The 21291-nt window shown below is 43.7% G+C and overlaps 1 protein-coding gene across 1 annotated transcript in view; it reads right to left on the bottom strand.

Moving 5' to 3' along the window:
* Window positions 1-21291, bottom strand: part of IL23R (interleukin 23 receptor) — a 43514-nt gene that overhangs the window by 5298 nt on the left and 16925 nt on the right. The window contains exons 9-14 of the mRNA XM_059727922.1: window positions 20533-20692; window positions 16573-16658; window positions 15963-16164; window positions 14033-14224; window positions 8099-8197; window positions 857-931 (exon numbers count right to left, since the gene is read on the bottom strand). Coding sequence (XP_059583905.1) covers window positions 857-931; window positions 8099-8197; window positions 14033-14224; window positions 15963-16164; window positions 16573-16658; window positions 20533-20692 — 814 coding nt within the window. The remainder of the gene's footprint in view (window positions 1-856; window positions 932-8098; window positions 8198-14032; window positions 14225-15962; window positions 16165-16572; window positions 16659-20532; window positions 20693-21291) is intronic.

The raw sequence follows: 21291 nt of genomic DNA, 5'->3' as shown, positions 1-21291 counted from the left end.
CTGCTACGGGTATAGACTGGTTTCTCATCACTTACATTAGTAAAAGTGTAATATCTGTACCTGGCCCCTGACTCATGCTGACTTCAATGGATGCAGGATATGGTGGTAAAGTAACAGCACATTTTGCACTGCATACACGTATTGACATGCTGGGGTGATCTGGCTGTGAGAATCTGGTTCTGGAAGGGAATTTCCAGGCAAGTGCTTCTGAGAAATATGGCCAAATGTGCATAACCATTTCCCATGCAGATGCATTGTCCATAAACACTTAAGTCTCATCAAACTTCTTTCTTTTTTGCATTTTTTTGTTTTGTTTTGTTTTTTTTTTTGTTGCTTTTTTGCTTCCAGCTGAAAGAACATTATTGGAACTTCACCTGTCTTAGCAAACCAAGGTGAAACAGAGATTTATGTTACTTAAGACATAAACAAGTCTAGTTCAACCTTTGCCAACACACAGCTTATCTCTATGAACAGGAAATGTTACGTTAGATTAACTTTGTGTCTTCCTATACTACTGGTTGGTGAATACATTTAATTTAATCTGTTAAAGAAACAAAGACATATAAAAGAATAATGGTTGCAATTACACGGCATGTACAGGCCAGTGATATTAGACCCTCGAAAGACTAATAAGGACTGTAGTTGGTTGATAAGGTAGCAGCATTTCCTACTATGTGGTGTGTTTACTAGTGAAGTGAAAAGTTGCTTTCACTTCCTGTTAGCACATAAATAAGTGCTGCAGTCCTCTCTCATGGACCACGAAATATTATCAGTAGCCAATATATATGGTTAAAACCTCCCACCTCTGAGCAAGTAGAAACTCTTGCTTACCAAGTATGAAATACTGCCTTCTTACCGTAGGGAATCTCTCCGGTCACTGTGGGGATGATTACAGGATCAGAATACATGTTTCCTTTCTGGAGCTGGTTCGCTGAAGTATGTCGTTGTGATAACATTAGAGAAAGTACCTCATGCAAGAGAATATAGCAGGCTGAATATGAGCTGTTGCTTTTTCCCTTCTTTTGTTAAATTTACTTTCAAATAAAGTATTGATATTTCATCGTTAGAAAGGTAAGGCTCTTGGCTAATTGATTGATAAGGCAAAAGGTAGGATGGTCACCTCAAAATCTACACTTCCTTAATAGCGACATTAAACAACTCCTTGTAACAATGTGGCTGGAAGTCAGGGGGAATCTATGGTTTTTGCTAATGTGGAGATTCACAGTTGTACGATTGCAGCCTCCTCCTGAGTACAACAGATGCCCAATGGTCCACCTTAGCTCCCTAAGAGTTATGTGACAGTTCCCCTATCTGGACTGCCTCCTGAGGTTGCATACTGTCATGCTCCTAAGTGTGAAGCCTGAGCTTTGTAAAGGTGGGGCCACAACAAAAACGCCGGGAATGGGAGACGTTAATCTTACAGCAGCCGTGAGACTAGTGACTGCCTGTAGTGGACTTGTCTCTCTTCTAGCTCTGTGAGTAGAGGTGTTTCATAAACACAGCCATCCAACTTCCATGACTGAAAATGGGTTTTCTCAACAGTCACTGGTTAGAAAATGTTGGCGAGAAGCACAAAATAACATGAAAACCTACTCCATGCTTAGTTCTTCAAAGTACCTGGTTACATTTCGAAAGCACTCAAGTGCCATTTTCAAAAGCAGCTTAGTTATACTGCAGCCTGCATCTCATCGAAAGTCAAAGGGATTATCAGGAGTTAAACATTTTAAAACTGCCGAAGTCACCTGGCACCCTTATTTGGGCACGTCAAGTCTCTTTGACTTAAGAACAGTCTAAATCTTTTGAATACGGGACTCAGACTTCCAAGTCACTTTGGTGACTTAATCTTTTACCCCATGTGCCTGCTGAGGTAAAAGAGTCGAGATGCTTCACTCAAGCCACTGAGTCCAGTTGGCAGATGTGGCTGGAATTGAGACAGGTGCAGGATATCAGGAATGAGCCTTTTCTGCCTCTTGTTTCCTCCCATCTGTGTGGTTCACTGAGATATCTCTGATCTATGCTGACTGCTAAACATCCTGGAGATCTTTGAGAAGATCTTCTCTTCATCATTTTAAAATGATGACAGGTACATTTTAATGCTATTGCATGTTCAGCTGTGTGAGAAACTTGCCAGGGCTATTTCATTTTGGCAGTCCTTGATTTCCCCAAGGACCGCCAAGACCAGAGATCTCGTCTTTAAAAATCTCATTCACTCGATATCTCAAAAATCTTAGAGAGATGCATATTATTTTAGAGATGCAATTACTCCATGTAGCCCAGACCCCGTGAAGTGGGGTGCTATAACCATGCTATAACCATGCAGCATTTTCCAGTACCTTGCTTTCAGTATCCTTCTTTTGACAGGCTGGATGCAGAGGGACTGAAAAATCATTTGGAAACACAATTTTATTGACTGAAATAATTAGCTTTGTTTTCTTTCTGTTTTTTATTATTGCAGTATCCTAGATATCTTCATTTGCCTTAACTAAGATATAATGCCTTTAATGATTCAACAAAAAAACCTCTTCCTTTAATTTTCAAAGTTGTGCTGTATTGCCCTTATCCTTTTTTCACAGTTAAGTTCAAACTGCATGCTCAAAGACTGGGACTTGCATGCCAGAACTGCCGAGATTGCTACTTCACTTTGCAGGTGAGATGACATTTTCAATTCATATAATTTTTTAAAAGATTAATACACATTTAAATAAAAAGAATATAAGGTTTGAATTGACATAACTTAGCCCATATTGCTAAAAAAAACCCATTACAATTCTAAAATCCTGCAAGCTTACAATATTTTCAACGACAAAATGTCATAAAACCATATTCAAAGAAAACATTGCTTTAAGTATTGTTGAGAGAAACTGTAAGACTTGGGCCATTAAGCCATCGCTATAGAAAAAATGCAGTCTTTTTTATGAGGGAATAATTCTGCTGTCTGTTTGCAAATGAATGTGCTATAATTAGCCTGGATTTCAAGAACTGATAACTCTATTAATGATAAGCATGAATACAACATCTATTGAATACACATCATATATCTGACTTCCAAGTTCTACTGAAATATTTAAGACTAATTTAACAAAAATGAGTCACTACTGCAGAGTTACAGTGCATTTACTATGATTCCACTACAGCTGCAGTCCAAATACTAATGGCATTCGTCTGAAGATAACCTTTGCAATGTTCATGAGCATTATCTGAGATAATTATTGTTTCTCTAGACATAGGTTCTATTTCAGTTAAGGGCACGGCATTCACTTTATAATATACTGCAGTTTGTTACAAGAAGAAAGGCCCATTGTATGAAATTATTTCTTTAAGAGTGATTCAACATTGTATTGTACGATGGTTTCTCAGTATATCTGCTGTAAATATTGGGGAATTATTTGGAAAAAAATGAGGGTGCAGACTGAGAAATGTAGTGATCATTAAATTAAAATATAGTTGGCCAATTTTAGTGGGTTCTGGAGAAATTGCTATATTCTTCATAGAATCCTGCCATCATGTGGTTCAAAATATAACTACATACTTGCCCAGTGGACATTAGAGATAGTTACAATCTCTTATTTCAAATAATTTATTGTTTACTTTGTCCATTTTTTCTTTTCACAACTTAATCCTCATTTCTAAGAATATTTATTCTTAAAAACACTGATTGATGAGCTTATGAAATGTGATTTTTACCAAAGTAGTTCATTCAGTTGGACTCTTTGACTCTGTGATACATGGTGTGTGTGATTAGGCCCCCATGTTGCATAGTATTGTTACCGGTCCTTGATTGGATAAGTGAATTTTTAAACTGGAGAATAATGAATGATTAATAAAAATAGCAAATGAAGCCTTCTGGCATGAATTTTCATAGGTCTTCTTTTTCAACTAGAAGCAACCATTTGGAATATCTAGTCTGGCACGACCATATTTATGACACAACCATATACAGGCAGTCCTCAACTTACAACATTTTGAGTTACAATGTTTCACACTTACAACAGTTATACATTGACACCCTGTTTCAACTTTCTGATGTCAGTTTTGACTTTACAACGTTTGATCCGATGCGACGCTACACCGGTGAACAAGTTCACTGAGTTGCCCATCTCCCTGGAGAACATCTGTCCAAACTTCCTTGGACACTTTCTTTAAGAAAGCAGACAAGACTCCTGAAGAACCTGCAGTCAGGACTCCTGAGAAGACTCCAGCCAAGAACCCTTCAAAAAGTCCAACCAAGAGCCCTTCAAAAAGTCCAGCAAAGTCACCTCAAAGAAGTCCTTTCAAATCAATATGATTGCTGTTTACAATAGAAATACATTAATGTAGCTATATTACTCATCTATAATTGATCGAGTACAAAATTCTGGGGTATTTTTAGTGAAAATTGGTTATCGGGTCCAGGTTCAGGAGTCAATCCCCCATTTATAACATTGTTTCTTATGAGAAAATTGGTTCCGAGTTACAACCTTTCGACTTAAGACGTGATTTTCAGGAACCAGTTGTGTTGTAAGTCCAAGGACTGCCTGTAATTTCACTTAGTAATTCTTGCAGAAAGTGCAATAAATTGTGGTTTCTGACTAATTGAGTTTAAAATTTATGTGGCCTTTTAAGCCTTTATGTAGCCTTTGCACAAACACTTTCATGCATAAATTAGGAAGGGGTGCATGTATGTGACACAATCATAAAATGATAGAAAATTAGGACTGGAAGGAACAGTCAGCACAACTGCCTGCTCAAAGTAGGACCTTCCTCAATCAGATCATCCCAGACAAGGCTTTGTCTAGCTGGGTCTTAAAAACCTCTAAGGATGGAGATTCCTCAACTTCTCTGGGTAGCCTGTTCCAGTGCTTTCCTACCCCCCTAGTGAGAGAGTTTTTTCCTGATATCTAACCTACACTTCCCTTGCTGCATCTTGAGACCATTGCTTCGTCTGTCCCCTGCTGCCCCTAAGAACAGTGCAGCTCCATCCCCTTTGGAACTGCTCTTCAGTACTTGAAAGCTGTTATTAAATTCCTCCTCGGTCCTCTCCTCTCCAAACTAAATAAGCCCAGTTCCCTCAGCCTCTTCTCAGAAATCATGTTCCCCAGCCCCTGAACCATTTTTGATGCCCTCTGTTGGATTCTTTCCAATTTGTCCACATCCTTGCTGTAATGGGGGGTCCAAAACTAGACACAGTACTCCAGATGTGGCTGCACCAGTGCTGAATTGAATGGAATAATCACTTCCTTTCATCTTCTGGTGGCGTTCCTACTAATATAGCTAGGCTTGGAGGATTCAAGCTTTATTGGTAAACATCAATTTCACTTGATACTTATTAAAATATTTATGCCAGTACTCACTGAAGTTTACAAAAAGGAGACATACGTATATATGTATATATATATAAAAACCAGGAGAGAGGTAAAGAAATCCAGGATGGGGAGTGCTGTGCGCACACACACACACACACACACACACACACACACACAGCATCTGGTGTAGGAGTTGGGGGCCATGCTGGTAAGGCTGTGCTGGGAGGGGGCTTGGAGGGGCATGGCTGATAGCAGAGGGGAGCCTGGTGCCACAGGCCACTCGCTCTGCCCAGCCAGGACAGGGGCCAAACTCCTGGGAAGCTGGACTGGCCTTCACAGGAGTTTGGCCCCTACCCCAATCACACAGGGACCGAGCCAGACTGGGCTGGGCTCTATGGGAATTTGGCTCCTGCCACAGTCACCCAGGGGCCAAACTCACATTTATTACAATAAATGCTTAAAAATAAACATTGATTTTAGCCATCAAAAAAAAATCAAATTCTGCCAAGCCTAAATATAGCCTGGTATGCTGTTATCCTTCTTTGCAAGAAGAGCACACTGTTGGCTCATGCAGCTCATTGTCCACTGTAGCCCCCTGGGTCCTCTTCTGCAGAGCTGCTGCTTAGCCAGTCAGTCCCCAGCCTCCACTACTGCATGGGATTGTTCTGTCCTAAGTGCAGGACTTTGAACTTCTCCTTCATATTGAACTTCATGAGATTTCTTTTGGTCCAGTCCTCCAATTTGTCTCTCTCTCTCTACCCTCTAAGCATCTACTACTCCCCCCAGCTTGAAGTAATCCTCAGACTTGCTGAGGGTGCACTCTATCCTGTCTTCCAGATGGCTGATGGTTTCAGCTCTCCACAATCACCTATATTTTTTCAGCTCAAATTGGAATGACTCTATAAGAGGATATGCTGTTTGCAAAATATTCTGCAAACAAATGAAGAATTTAGCAGCCTGATCATGATGTACTAGCATATACTTGTTTTAACTTATGCAATTTAAAGTTATAAACACATTGCAGATAGATTCAATAAATCTATGCAGCTGGAATGTGGAGAAGAGATTCAGATTGTGGCACCAAGTAGAAGGATTTTGCTCTCTGTCTAGTGAATACAAGCCCATTTGGCCATGCTAGTTGTTTTGGAACATTTCAAATACATTTTCAGAGCTATTAGCCACACTGTTACCATTTTGTTTATTTAGTTTTCATCATCTTTTGTAATAAACCTCAACAACCTTTTTAAAATAATGTATGGACTTCCTAATGCTGAACCGTCTTTTTTTTTACAAAGGAAAACTTCTTTCTACATGATGCTTTTCTACAAGCCATTCTTTGGCTTAACCAGATGATTATTACTAGAAGACACCCTATGGCATGTGTAACCCAAGGTCAGACTAGATACTCCTAAAAGGTTTTTCTGGACTGAAAATCCTGTAAATCTATTAACATGGTCCTATGGATAATGCTCTATATTCAGCATCACTGTAGGACAGTGCCTTGTTGAGAACTCAAGATTATTTATTTATCCTGATTTATATTCATACTTTTTTTTCCTATGGAATAGATGGAATAGAAGGATTGATACATAGACTTGAAAGTTTCTATAGGAATCTTTTCTGTTGCTAGACAGGAACTAGGTTGCCAGAGTGGAGATGGGACAAAATAGAAACTCCAGAGATAAAGTGACTTGAATATTGAAGTTGTGCCTGGTTAGTGTAAACGAAAGTTGTCTTCCCTGAGAAAAATCATGGCTAGTCAGTATGTCTTGGGATGAGTGTATGCAGAATTTGTTAAATAAATTCCCTTCCAGTCCTAATCATCTATGATTTTCTGATTGTGTCACATACATGCACTCCTTCCTAATTTATTCATGAAAGTGTCTGTGAATCTCAAAAGGCTACATAAATTTGAAACTTAATTAGTCAGAAATTGTATTCAGAGCAGTATGAAGAAGTATCTGGTAGCATAGAAAAATTCCAAATATTGTCCTTTTTTCCAGCTATGAGCAGGAAGGAAACACACTAGGTTCATGCCTGAAGAAATCCTGCAGTGGAAGTATAATTGCTTCCAAAATGTTTTTCTATTTGTCTAAACACTAGATTATATTTAGGCTGGGTGGGCATTATAGATTATACAAGTCAGGTCCAAAAATAAATAGGAAGTCATCCTTCTGGAGGAGTTGTGAAGGAAGGTGATGACTGTGTTCTCTTTGAGGTCTTCTGACTCTTCAGAGATCCTTCATTTACAATTACTGGGTGTGTCTACACATGCATACTCATACAAAGCAATAAACATTGGTGCTTATTGCACCCGTCTTTATTGCTCCCGGGTGCCATTTTTATATGTGCGCCTGGGACTGCAGCATGTTGGGCTGGGAGCTAATTAAGGAGTTAATTAATCTACTCCACAATAAACTTCTTATGTAGATGTGCCCACCTTGTCCTGAAGTGTCATTTCAACAGGGAGTTTGTCCAAAGACCAGATGAGCAGAACATCTTACTGAATTCTGCACATCTGGCTCCCAAGCAGAATAGAGGTCAAAACAATGCTACCAGTCATGCAGCCATCCTACAAGAGATGCATGGGCCTTCAGAAGATCAAAGTCAAGGTGTCCATAGGAAGTTTTCTTTTTAATTTATTTTTTGTGTTTCATGGGATATGATTTTTAGATATAGTTGGCAATATCTAGTAACTCTAGTAAATTGCAAATTCATTGAAAGGTCTGGGGGAAAACAATATTTGCCATAAAACCGAACACTGAGTGTTACTTCCATCACAGCAAACAGTGACTTCACCACAAGAGTGTGCTTACCTAAATCTTCCAGATAGCTTTGGACAGAACATGGTTGGCTTGTCCCATCCTGGTACACTGCATACACTGAAACATTATAGTGTCTTCCAGCTGCAATGTCTGTTGGAAAGAAGTATGGGTTTATTTAAAACTGTATATGCAAACGGCAATTAAAGCTGCAGTAACTTCTAAGGAGGTACTGAAGAGAAATGGAATGAGAGTGTGGTTGATTACAAGAGAGCAATGGGGAACAAGGGACTCCTAAATTCTAATTCCAGCACTCACACTAACTCACTCTGTCTTTGGACAGGTTATTTAATGATAGCTGCTCAGAAAATGTTCCCCTCCACTGCACTGGAATTTTTTTTGGGAGGGTATTGTTAGCAATAAAGCTGCAGTAGCATGGACTTCACACAGGTTGAGCAAGGCCAGTCAGGATGCTGGGTACTTCCTCTTTGGCTGTAGCCTGCACCACCACAGTAATGCTACTATTGGCACTCAAACTGGCTAGATTTAAAGCTAGCTTGAGTATGTCTGCATGTGTTGAATCACAACTCCACTGGCAGTGCAGACCAGTGATTTTCAACCAGGGTACTGCCAGATCTTTTGAAGGGTGAGGCAAGGTGTTAGGAAATAAGCAGGTGGGAGGAGATAAGTGCAGGCTCAGGTGCCTCCCTAGTCAGTCTCTTGAGGTCCCTTCTATAATCCTGTGATTTCCCTCTATCGCACTACAGGATCTTGTTTCAAGTTCATATGGTCACCTAAAGCTATGTAGGACGCAAGGTCACTATACTGCTCTGAAGGGAGTTCCCCTGAGCGCAGTTCACCCAAACAAATTCAAGTCTGAAAAGGCATGGTCAGTTGAGTTAGGGAATCTAGAAATAGTAAGACTGGAGTGTTGTTGTAGCAGTGCTGGTCCAGGAAGTGTATGAGAGAAGGATTTTTTGTGATACCTTTTATTGGACCAACTGTATTAGCAGGGAGAGGCTGTTGGAGAAGCCTTCAGGAATCTGAAGAAGTGGGCTTGATACCAGAAACTTGTCTAACAGCTTTCCTAGCTCTACAATTGATTCAATAAAAGATATCACAAAAAATCTTCATCTCTCAGGATATACACGTACCAATAAGTAGGCCTGTGCAAAGCACCAAGTATTCAATTCGGCTTTGGATTTGGCCAATTTGGAGGGACAGTGATTCAGTTTGGCAGAGAAGCTGCAAGGAAATGCCCCAAAGCAGATGCTGGTGAGTGGAGGGTGGTAACCTCAGGGGCCAGACCTCTTGCTGCAGAGACAGCTCCTCTGGTGCAGTTGGGGAACAAATATGAGGCCCTGGCTGCACTAGAGGAGTGTGTGGTGGAGGAAAGTGCACTGGAGGGGCCTGCTGCCATCACTGAGTGAGCTGAGGGCTGGCCAGGTAAGCAGAAGAAGAGATGCTGCAACTCCTTGCTGAGAAGAACAGAGGAACCCATCTGTCGTCTAGATCCCATGGTGCACAAGGTCTGCTGCCTTCCTGGAGCCCGGATCAGGGATGTCATGGTGAGAATTCCTGACCTCATCTGGCCCTCCGACAACTATCCCATTGTCCTCATCCATGTGTGAACACATGATGCAGCCTGGACTAGTCCAGACCATATCATGAGTGACTACAGGGCTCTGGGGACCAAGCTTAGGAAGACAGGGGCACAGGTGGTCTTCTCATCAATCCTCCCAGTCAGCAATCACAGTAGGCATCACGCAACCCGTGTCAGAGAAGTCAACCCACGGCTCCGGAGTTGGTGCCATCGTGTGGGTTTTGGCTTCCTAGACCACGATCTGCACTTCTGTGCAAGGGACCCCCTGGGACATGATGGGCTTCATCTCTCCACAAAAGGTAAGAGTCTCTTTTCTTACAGGTTGGCTGAGCTCCTATGTCGGGCTTTAAACTAAGTACGACAGGGGACAAGGAAGAAGGAGATGGAGAGAGTCTAGAACCTACAGACTGTGAGACATGCAGCAGTATATCCCAGGTATATACCAAGGGGCCCTTTGGGCATCAGAAGTGGGGAGGGGGACACCAAAGGCACCATTTGGTGGGCTCAAGTGCCTCTATACTAATGCTAGGAGCATGGGGAACAAGCAGGAAGAACTTGCACTTCTGCTTGCAAATAATAACTTTGATTTAGTGAGGCTAACGGAAACCTGGTGGGACCCTACCCATGACTGGGCAGTACACATTGAGGGCTATAGGTTGTACAGAAGCGACAGAGTAGGGAGGAAAGGGGGCGGGGTTGCTCGCTATGTAAAGAAGCATTATACACCTACCCTAATTAAAATGGGATCAGAGGAGGAGAAAGTTGAGGCATTATGGGTTAGGATACATGGAGGTCGAGAGGAAAGGAACTTGGTGGTGGAGGTCTGCTACAGACCACCAAACCAAGAGGAAAAGCTAGACTTGGAATTCTTGAGACAGCTCTCAGAGGCCGTCTAGGGACATGGTTGTCATGGAGAACCTAAACTACCCGGACATCTGCTCGGAGGAGCAGTCAACCAAATCCAACTGTTCACATAGGTTCCAAACCTGTGTACAGGACCTTCACCTAACGCAGGAGGTATACGGTCCCACTAGGGGGAATGCCTTACTGGACTTGGTGTTGGCTACAGGGGAGGGCCTGGTAGGGGAGCCGCAGATTAATGGTTGCCTTGGGGATAGTGACCACCAATCAATCAAATTCACCATATGGCATAGGGTGGGTAAGATATCTAGTAGGGTGGAACAAGAAGGGGCAATTAGTGACAGACAGGGGGACAAGGCTGAGCTATTCAATGAGTTTTTTGCCTCAGTGTTCCTGAATAGGGCTCAAGATAAGTCTCCTAATGGGTTCTTAGATGGGCATCAGAGGGACATCAGCCTACAACTGTCGACGCTGATTTGGTGCAGAGTCACTTGGATGGACTGGATGAGTTCAAGTCAGCAGGCCTGGATGAGCTGCATCCAAGAGTACTGAAGGAATTGGCTGGTGTCATAGCAGAACCACTGGCACAGCTGTTTGAGCACTCGTGGCACTTGGGTCAGGTCCCAGAGGACTGGAAAAGGGCCAGTGTGGTCCCTATTTTCAAGAAGGGGAGGAAGGAGGATCTGAGTAATTATAGGCCAGTCAGTCTCACCTCCATCCTTGGAAAGGTCTTTGAAAAGATTATGAAGGATCATATTTGTGAGAGTCCAGTGGGAAAAATAATGTAGCAGGGAAACCAGCATGGATTTGTAGCAGGTAGATCATGCCTGACCAATCAGGTTTTGTTTTATGACAGGGTCACAAAATGCTTAGATGCAGGAGTAGAGGTGGATGTCATTTTCTTGGATTTTAGTAAGGCCTTTGATATGGTATCTCATCCCATTCTCATAAATAAATTAAGAGGCTGTGACAGATGTTTACACGGTCCAGTGGGTGGCAAATTGGCTTAGTGGTCGCACCCAGAGAATGGTAGTAGATGGGTCGGTATCGACCTGGAAGGATGTGGGTAGTGGGGTCCCGCAGGGTTCAGTCCTTGGACCTGTACTCTTCAATATCTTCATCAGTGACTTGGATGTGGGTGTGAAGTGTACTCTGTCTAAGTTTGCAGATGATACTAAATTGTGGGGTGAAGTGCACACTCTGGAGGGTAGGGAACGATTCCAGAAAGTTCTGGACAGGTTAGAAAATGGGCAATACACAATAGGATGCAGTACAACAGGACAAGTGCAGAGTGCTGCACCTAGGGTGCAAAAGTATCCGGTACATTTACTGGCTGGGAAGTGACCCTCTCAGCAGCACAGAAACAGAAAGGGATCTCGGAGTCATAGCGGACTCCAAGATGAACATGAGTCATCATTGTGACGAAATCATCAGCAAAGCTAACCTCACTTTATCATGAATCAGCAGATGCATGACCAATACAACCAAGGAGGTGATACTTCCCCTCTGTGCAGCATTGGTCAGACCACAGTTGGAGTACTGTGTCCAGTTTTGGGCACCATACTTCAAGAAGGATGTTGATAGACTTGAGAGGGTCCAGAGGAGGGCCACTCATATGGTTAGGGGCTTACAGGACAAGTCCTGTGAGAAGAGATGGAAGGACCTGGACCTCTTCAGCGTCAGCAAGAGAAAGCTGAGAGGTGATCTTGTGAACGCCTACAAATTCATTAGGAGGACACAGCAAGGGATTGGAGATGCTCTGTTCACCAGGGCACCTCTTGGGGTAACTAGGAACAATGGTCACAAACTGACAGAAAGTAGATTTAGGCTAGATATCAGGAAAAACTTCTTCACGGTAAGGGTGGCCAAAATTTGGAATGGGCTTCCAAGGGAGGTGGTGCTCTCCCCTACCTTGGGGGTCTTTAAGAGAAGGCTGGATAGGCATCTGCCTGGGGCTGTCTGACCCCAGCACTCTTTCCTGCCTAGGCAGGGGGTTGAACTCAACGATCTGTTGAGCGATTGCCCCATCCCTTCCAACCCTAGCATCTATGAATCTATGAATCTATGATTCAGTTCTTCGAATTACTGTCCCAATTTGATTAGGCTGATTCAGATTCAGAGATTTGACAGCTGAATCAGGCCACATCTCCTCTGAATCTAACAGGCAATGGCAGTGTTGGTAGCAGGGGCATGGTGGTGATGAGTGGGGCCCCACCTCCTGCCTTCTCCCCCAGCTCTCCACAATGGCTGCCCTGCCTGGCCCCAGCTTCCCAGCACTTAAAAAAAAAAAAAAGCAAAAAAAAGCCCCGCACTCAGCAGCAGTGATCAGGGCCTCTGGGGGCTTGTGGCAGAGCCACCCTCCATGCAGCATGGGGCAGCGGGGGGCACCTGCATGGCAGCTGTCGCAGTGCATGGGTGCAGCATGGCTCGGCACTGTCCTGGAGCTAGGGCCACTTGGGCTGAGCACTGCTGGGCTCCAGGTGACTGCTGAAGCCGCTCCAGCTCTGGGACAATGCATGGCGCCCTGCCAAGCCATGCTGCACCCACACAATGTGACAGCTGCCGCGCGGGTGCCAGGCTGGGGGTGGAAAATCCCTGCTGCCCTGAGCTGCCACAAGCCCCCAGAGGCCCCAGTTGCTGCTGCTGCTGCCAGTGAGTGCAGGACTTTTTTTTTTTTCACATGCCAGGAGGTTGGGGCTGGGTGGGGCAGTCATGGGTGGGGGGGGGACTGGGGGAGCGGGCGGGGAGTGGGGGCACTTGGGGGGGGGCTAAAGGAGCCGGTGGGGGATGGGGCCAGGTGGGGGTCCCTCCACGATCCCCTCCCCCCTCCTCCAGCCCCCTGCCTCCTACTTACTGGCACGGAGCCTGGGTCTAGCTCCCTGCGGTGGCGAACGGGGACTGCTCGAATCTCCAAATCAATTCAGAGGCTTCCAAATTGATTCAGAGGCTTCTGATTAGATTTGGACCTTCTAATGGGTCTCCCAATTCGATTCAAATTTGGAGATCCAGCACCCAAATCAAGCCAAATCTCTTCCAAATTGAATCAGCTACCAAAGCTTTGCACAGCCCTACCAATAAGCATATGACAATAAAATAAGTGGGCTAAAAACCCTGTATTAACATAATGGGATGCATTTTGGACTCTGTTGGACTCATGGGTTCAGTGCGAATTTTGTCTGAGTAAGGACTACATGTTTTGTCCTCTTATACAGGAAAGAAGAGCACCTGCAGTTAGCAGAGAAAATAATTGCCGCATTATATATTACAGCCTTCTCTTCTACTCTCCCACTTCTTGTAGCTAAATATACAGATGTCTCTCTTCCATACTGCTTATTAGCTATAAATATCCACTTGCTCTCTTCTGCCCTGGTTGTACCTTAACAGGCAAGTATGAGAAACAGGGCCTTAATTGAAATATACTTTCTCTTTTTGTGTAGTTTGTTGTCTTCTGAGCTACAAGGGCTTCTACATCTTCCCATGTGCTAGGGAAAGTAGGTAACATAAAACCTATTACCATATCTTACCCTGGATATATGTAGTTGTGTCCTGGACTTTCTTCCAATGGAAATTCTGTAGCTGGTTTTGTTGAAATGCAGAAGTCCATTCCACTATGAACCACAGGACTGACCTCTCCCTGGGCCTAGGAGGCTCCCATTTAACAGTGATCCCACTTTGATTCTCATATTTAATCTGCATGTTGGTAGGGGATGGGAAAGCTGCAAGCAAAGGAAAGAGATGGTTTGACCTTAATCCTTCAACAAGTGGAAGACTTTAAAAGTCCCTTCCATACTAAGAAACTGCCTGTGCTCTGCACCAGTTTATGAACTGAGCCTGAGCATACACAGAGACATTACAGATCTGGAGTATTTGTGTACTTTGTTGCACCTCTTCTGTCTAAAAATGGTATCTGTTACTTTTACAAGAAACAGCTACAATTCTTATAACTGTAGAAGACCAAGGACAAATGTTGTTTTTCCATTTTATTTACTTTGTGCAGTTTCTCTTTAGTCATTTTCACTATCAGCCCTTCCCTTCCTGTTTGCGTGGGACTTTCTCTCAGTTCTGAGTGAAAGAAAATATTTTAGAAAATAGGAAAATGTGGTTGTGGAAAACCACAGCCTTTGACGTGAGGGATCAGATGCAGGTGTAAATCCTGAAACTACCTTTTATTCCTTTTTTTTAATTGGCTGGATTTTACAGTGAGACTCTCCCTTTATTGGAAAAGGAAAGGGCTGTTTTCACAAAGGCTTTGAGCACAAACACAAAATGCCCATGTTCTGAGAATGACTAAGTAACACAGCTACATCAGCTCATGCTAGTTAGTGCTGTCAAAGTAAAGCTTATTTTTTAAACCTGTTGTTGAAACTTTCAGAAACAACCACTTAAAATAAGTGGCTACACACAGTCCTGAATCTTCTGGAGAGATCACTTTGGGTGCTTATACAAGTTGCATTTGTTGTGTGATCAGGCCCCTGAAAGCACTCCACAGCTGTGACTTAATACACCTGCACAGCTGCAGAGCACTTTTTAAATGGTTGATTGCACGGAAAATTAACCCTGATCAAATGAGGTATTACCTGAAGGCACTTTAAAGCAGAGTACCTTAGGGAACTTGTGTTCCCTCCAGGGTTAATTTTTCCTGCTTTGCAAGACTATCAGTGGGAAAGGGGAGGGAGAAGCCCAGCACATAGCTGCCAGCTGCTTTGAATGACTAGAGCTGGGGACAGGGTGGAATGGAACCCCCTCGCTGCCCCTCCCCCACCCCAGCTACCCCATCTGGAGTATTGGGGGGAGCTGGGCCAAACCCAAGAGGTGAGGGGGGGGCTCCCTTCCTCCCCTCCCCCCCCCCCGCCCCCAGCCAGGCCTCTTGACAGTGGCAGCATGGAGCTCCCAGCTGCTTTGAATGGCCAGAGTTGATGGTGCAGGGTGGAAAGAAGCCCCCTTGCCTTATGGGCCCAGCCCAGTTCCCCCCAATACCATAGCTGACATAGCTGGGGGGCTGTGAGGCAAGGGGGCTCTGTTCTACCTCCCCTGCCATCTCTAGCTCCTTCATGCAGAAAGCTTGAAAATGCGGAAAGTTCAAAACAGCTGGCAGTTCTGTGATACCAGGCTCCTCCCCTCCCTCCCGCACTGACAACCTCAGAGCAGGGGGGTAGGCAGGGCTCGGGAAAGGGGTGGTTTGGCAACCTCTTTGGAGGCTGGCTAGGGCTGGCACAGGCAGGCTACTGCACCCTCTCCCCCAACACACAAACATCTCTTGGGTTGGAAGGTGGGCCTAACTCATGGCACTTTCTGTAAAGCACCATGAGTTAGAGCACGGCCCTAACTTCTGTAGGCACCCTTTATAAAAAGAAGTGATGGGAGCAGAATTTCACAAAGGTATTTTCCTGCTTTACAGAGATCTGGAGAAGATGTTTTCAGTGAAAGCCACAGATGCTAAAATGATAATCTTACCTTGATAATCAGCAGTGATATTGGCTGGTTTTGAACTCCCCTTTGAATTGTATGCCGTCACATGGAGAGTATGCACCTCAGCAGATACCAGGACTTTGCATTTGGTTTCTGATGTGTTACATAAGTTAAACCTTTCTCCTTGGTGCTTGTAGTACACTGTGTATCCCAGAATTCTTCCTCTGGCATCTTTTGGAACAAGAGGCTGAAAACAATGAAAGTAAATGTTCTTACAGAAGTAGGATGTGATTGCTGCTGGGGGGGAATTACTTTCTTCATTTCAATGAATCACACTCACAGAATTCCTAGGGAAATTGTTACTGAGCCACCAGAATTATTAATTGAGAAATGTCTGAAAAGTCACCTACTTAGCCTGAAGAATGTCCCTGAATAATTTCTCTGAAAGAATAGACACAGACAAATTTTTCCTTAACATTAAACAAATCTCTCCTTATCTTCAACCTCATTCTTTCCTTAAATAAACTTAATCCTGTAGAATACAGAGCGCATGCAGCACATCTTCTGCTTTCTAGACCTACCCAAATACAATCTCTGTGTGCCTTATTCTCAGACACTCTAATGTCAGGTGACTTATGAAGGAAAATGGCATTACCTTTATCAAGACTGTCACTTCTCTGCTCCCATTTGCATATACTGGACCCACTAGTCTCCACACATCCACAGGTACATTAGCAGGGGCTGCATTCAAAGTACATTAATGGAATACAAGATTTTGCCATCAGTATTTGAATTAACAAAGCACAGGTATGGTTTGCTACGTGACTTTATTCAGCTTCATAATGACAACTGCCCTTTTGGGGGAGTTCTCAGGATGGTGTAGCATACATAGCAGCTATGTATTTCTAATAATTAAGTACAACTGAGCAGGGTTAGTGTAATTTCTTAAAACAGCAAGGAAGAAATTACCTGGCACCAGAGACCTGTTGGCATAAAGGTTTGCCACAATGTCAAAGGAAACAACTCTTGTATTTTACTGATTACTCTGTTACTAATTTTATAATCCTTTCACAAACTAAATCTGTAGATCACTGTCTCTCGCTCTGTGCGCCACAGGCTGGCAGTTACAGTGAGCCCATGCTGTCTAGATTTAGTTGGGACAAAGCCATGAATCAAGAAATTTTTGACCAAAGGCTCCTGCTATACAGTGCTCCCTACCACAGGAAACTTTGCACCCAAGCACACTTTAAACTACATAGCTCAGGTACCAGAAACAGTGTCACCATGGCAACACCAAGCTCAGGATGGGCTAACCACCTGAGTATAGCCCACAGCCATAGGCAGGTTTTACCACCTATGCAGAGCCTTATGCTGCTGCATCTACACCTATTACTGGTCCTTGAGATAATAAGTTTGGTCACCTTCACTCTTGATTTTTATGGGTGTTTGCACATGCCATGTTTTTTGCCCTTTCTTGTGCTGCAATGGCATGACTATTTGCATGTGCAGGTTTTCCAGATGCTTTAAAAGTCTTTCTGGTGCATTAAACTAAAACTCCTTGGACGTAGTTTAGTTTGGCTCGCTGCAAATGAAAGCGTTGCATCCACAGATTCGTTGCATGCAAACACAAAGGCACTCAAAGACATGTAATGAGCCCCTTTGTCCACTAGATGGTACTGTGACTTTTTTGTAGTTCACCCCTTTGACTTGCTTCTGCTTTTTTTTTCTTGTGCCATATGCGGGCTTACTGCTCCCACAACTGCATGGTAGGGCACGGGATGGGGAGTCCCAGGCTGGGATAGGGGCAGCATGGGACCGTCCCACTCTCTTGAGGTGCTGGCTGAGGACCAGGCTTAATTTGTTTGAAAACCTAGTGTGAGCAAACACTGATGTGATGCTCCAAAAGAAACAAGTTTAAATTTTATAAACCCATTTAATTTAATGGAGATTAAACCCTGTGATGTGTACAGGCACCATATGTTCCCACTTTCCCCCATCTCTCAATGACTGTCTTCAAGGCACAACACAAGTCCTATCTATAACTGATTGTTTGGAGTTGGGTATTTTCATACCTTTTAACTCCCTTCTCTTTTCCTCCCAAGTTTGCCAGGAGAATCATTGGGATTTTCTCTGAACTACATTTGTGTGCCTAAAGAATAGCTTTTCACTAGATAGCTTGAGGTCTGATTTTGTGTGTGCCACCTAGAAGTTCTGTGCTAGGCCCTCTGTCAGTGAATTAAATTAAATAAGCATGTGCACGAAGTGGTGTGATGGGGTATATCTCATCTGGCATATGCATTTTAATTTTGGGGGAAGAGGGAGCTTCATATTAATGCCTTTCAATTTTCCTCTATGCCTTTATTCTCTGGAGGAAGGAGTCTCCATAAACTCCAGGTACATAACACAATATTTCACATCTCTTGCTTAGAACGAACCTAGGGTCTGTAAAGATCCAGCTTTCTTTGAGTTCTTCTTAAGTTGCATCTCTGCTTTAGTTATGTCAAGCATCTAATAACGTTCTTGATGAAAAAAATAAGTCTATGCCTGTATGATTGAAACAGACTGTCTAATACCAGTGATTCAGACTAAGCAGCCATCAGTAGGTTCGTAGGTGAAATACTTACTGCACTGAAAATAATTCCAAGTTACCCATTGATTTCAGCAGTATCAGGCTTTCATCCGGTGTCCAGCACCTCCCAAACTGTGGATTTTATTTGATAGCTACAAAACTCTTTAAAATAGAGAGTCAATCTACTGTTTGGGGCTGAGATCAGGACAGTTCTGAGAAGAATGAAAAGTCTGTTCCGATAATGGCCAGTAATAAATCTCTTCTATGATGTGAAGATCAATCAACTGGCAACTTTCTGGTCATGGATGTTATAATCTGAATCTGCCAGCAGAGGTCTCCAACAGAGTTCTAGATCTAGATCTGCTCTTTCTATGATATGCTAAAAGTACTACTCCTTCATCAGTTTGTGGGATATTTGTTTATATGGGTTGATTATCGATTGATCTCTTTTTTAAACATAAGAAGAAAAGAACACTTAATGTTCAGGGCCCAGGATTTAGTGAGACTTGGAAAAAATCCAAGTTGGCTGGCTTTTTAATAGCATTGTGTATAGCATATCTGCCCAACTTTTGTGAATTATACCTTCTACTTTTCATCTGGAAAGCATTTTGCAAGCACTGACTAGATTAACTGCATGTATAAGATGACTTGCATGTACAAGTGTTTGCAGAACTGTAGATTTCACTTGTGTCTTATCCAGAGGCATCTGTTACTCTGAATGACAGCACAGTTCATAAATGGCGGTTCCATAGTCCAAGAGTGCACAAGAATCTGGGGAAACTGATTGCGATTAATATGTGCTATTAATATGCCCAGAAATAGCCTGGTACTTCTAAACATGAGGCAAACTAAGCATATAAATGAACTGTTCCCTTTCTTGAAGCTGTGAATATTGTTGGGGTTTATATTTCTTCCCAGGATCTAAGTACTAATGGTAGGTTTAAAAACTATATCCAGCAATGAAAGGCCTGATCTAAAGCTAAGCTTAGTCAGTGGAAAGTCTTCTGTTTGTTGTGCTCTGGATTGGTCTTTAGATGGTGCTGCTGTATCAGGCTTAAAAATGCTAATCCCAGGAGGCTAAGATTTAAGAGCATCCCAGTGTATTTGGGCAGGGATGAGGGCCAACTGCTAATGCTCCTCTGTGACCAAAGGGGGAGTCGGTGTGGTACTTGCTGATTTTAAAGATAAAACTCCAGATCATACTATGGATTGTAGAACAAAGTGGACTTTAGAGCTACTGTTTTGCATTCTTATCAGTGTGAAGATTTTTGCAGTGACGGCAGCATTGCATCTTACCAATATGTGAACTGGGACAGAGTGGTTTCAAGGGTTTGTCTGAGCCAGTAGTAGACCCAGAAACATAGTCCTGAAACCAAGACTGAAGCCTCCATGCTTTAACTGCCAGATAGGCTGCCTCTATTGACTTTGTGTATGATTGGACATAGTTTGTACAAAGAACAAACATGAATGTCTCAGATGACATCTCTCGGTTGCATGTACAATTTGAAATGGCACATGTTAAAAAGGAGGCCACCCTCAGCCTGCCTTAAAAGTTATGCTGCTACTCTCCTGGTTTATGCTCCGAGGTACAAGGGGGGATGAAAGTACAAGACAATGTAAAGAACATTTTCAGCCCCTCTTCAGCACATCCTTCGGCACACAGCCTTCCTACCTAGTGATTAGGGGCAGTAGCACCTAGTCCAACTGCTGCTCTCATTCCTTGCACTATGGCCTCAAGCAACTATAGTCTATTGGCTATGTCTAGGTAAGACTAAGCTGGTTAGCCCCCCTACAAGCCAATGGCAAGCACTAGTCAGAGAATCTGTTTGCTGTTCCCTCCTGGATCAGCAGTAAGTTATAGCTGAGGGAGCAATTGATCCTACATGTTTCAGTGGCAAAATGGCTGGAAGCCTTTACCTTTTCTACTGTCTTTAGGAACTGCCCTAAACAAGGGCGTGATCTTACTTCTGAGTCTTAAAAATAAATGAGTGCTGTATAACAGTGGGAGGTCAAGAAATACTCCTGGAAGCCTGAGTGTAAACTCACCTGCTTCTGGGGTTAGATAAATAAAGGACACACTCCATGCACTCCAGTTGCTTCTGGCACGAATTATTCGGCATCTAACTTGAAATTCATACTCTGTATTTGGCTCCAATGTGTACTCTGTGCATGGCTTGCTCCTTGCATGCATGTCCCATTCTCTAATCTGAAATTGAAAAACAGCCAGAAACTTTTCTAAGTTGCAATAACTAGCCTCATGCATGCAACAGGCTAGAACATGCCACTAACAAGTTACAGCAACCCCTGCCCAAGTGACTTAGCCCAGAGCAGTGGCAGGAAAGTCTGGCCCACAGGCTGGCTCTGACCAGCAGTGGACTCCATTTCCCAGCAGCCCCTGCCTGTGTGGAGGGGGTCGGTTTCCATGGAGACCCCAGCAGCAGCCATGCTGTGATAGCTGGGGCTGGGGTTTCCATGAAGACCGGCCCCAGCAGTGCAGCAGCAGCACCAGCCTCTTCCTGGTGGAAGGACTGAAGGGGGAGCTGTGTTGTGGGCAGGAGCAGGGTGGGCTCAGCTACCGTTGCCTGTATAGGACAGGCAGCAGCAGCAGTGGTGGCACCGCTGGGAGGGGTAGGTATGGGAGGCTATGGAGAATTTGGGGGTGGCTATAGCCCCCCCCCCCCCCCAATCCCTCCCTAGCACCGCCCCTGCTGGCAGGGCATGCAGCAGGGTAGGGAGATGCTCCGGAGCCTGGCTGGGATCTCACGGCATGGTCCAGAACCAGGGCATGCAGGCTGCAGATCGTGG

This window comes from Alligator mississippiensis, chromosome 5 (genome assembly GCF_030867095.1).
Source record: "Alligator mississippiensis isolate rAllMis1 chromosome 5, rAllMis1, whole genome shotgun sequence".
Taxonomy (NCBI): domain Eukaryota; kingdom Metazoa; phylum Chordata; order Crocodylia; family Alligatoridae; genus Alligator; species Alligator mississippiensis.
The sequence above is the reverse complement of the archived record's forward strand: the minus strand, read 5'-3'. Positions and strand labels throughout refer to the sequence as shown.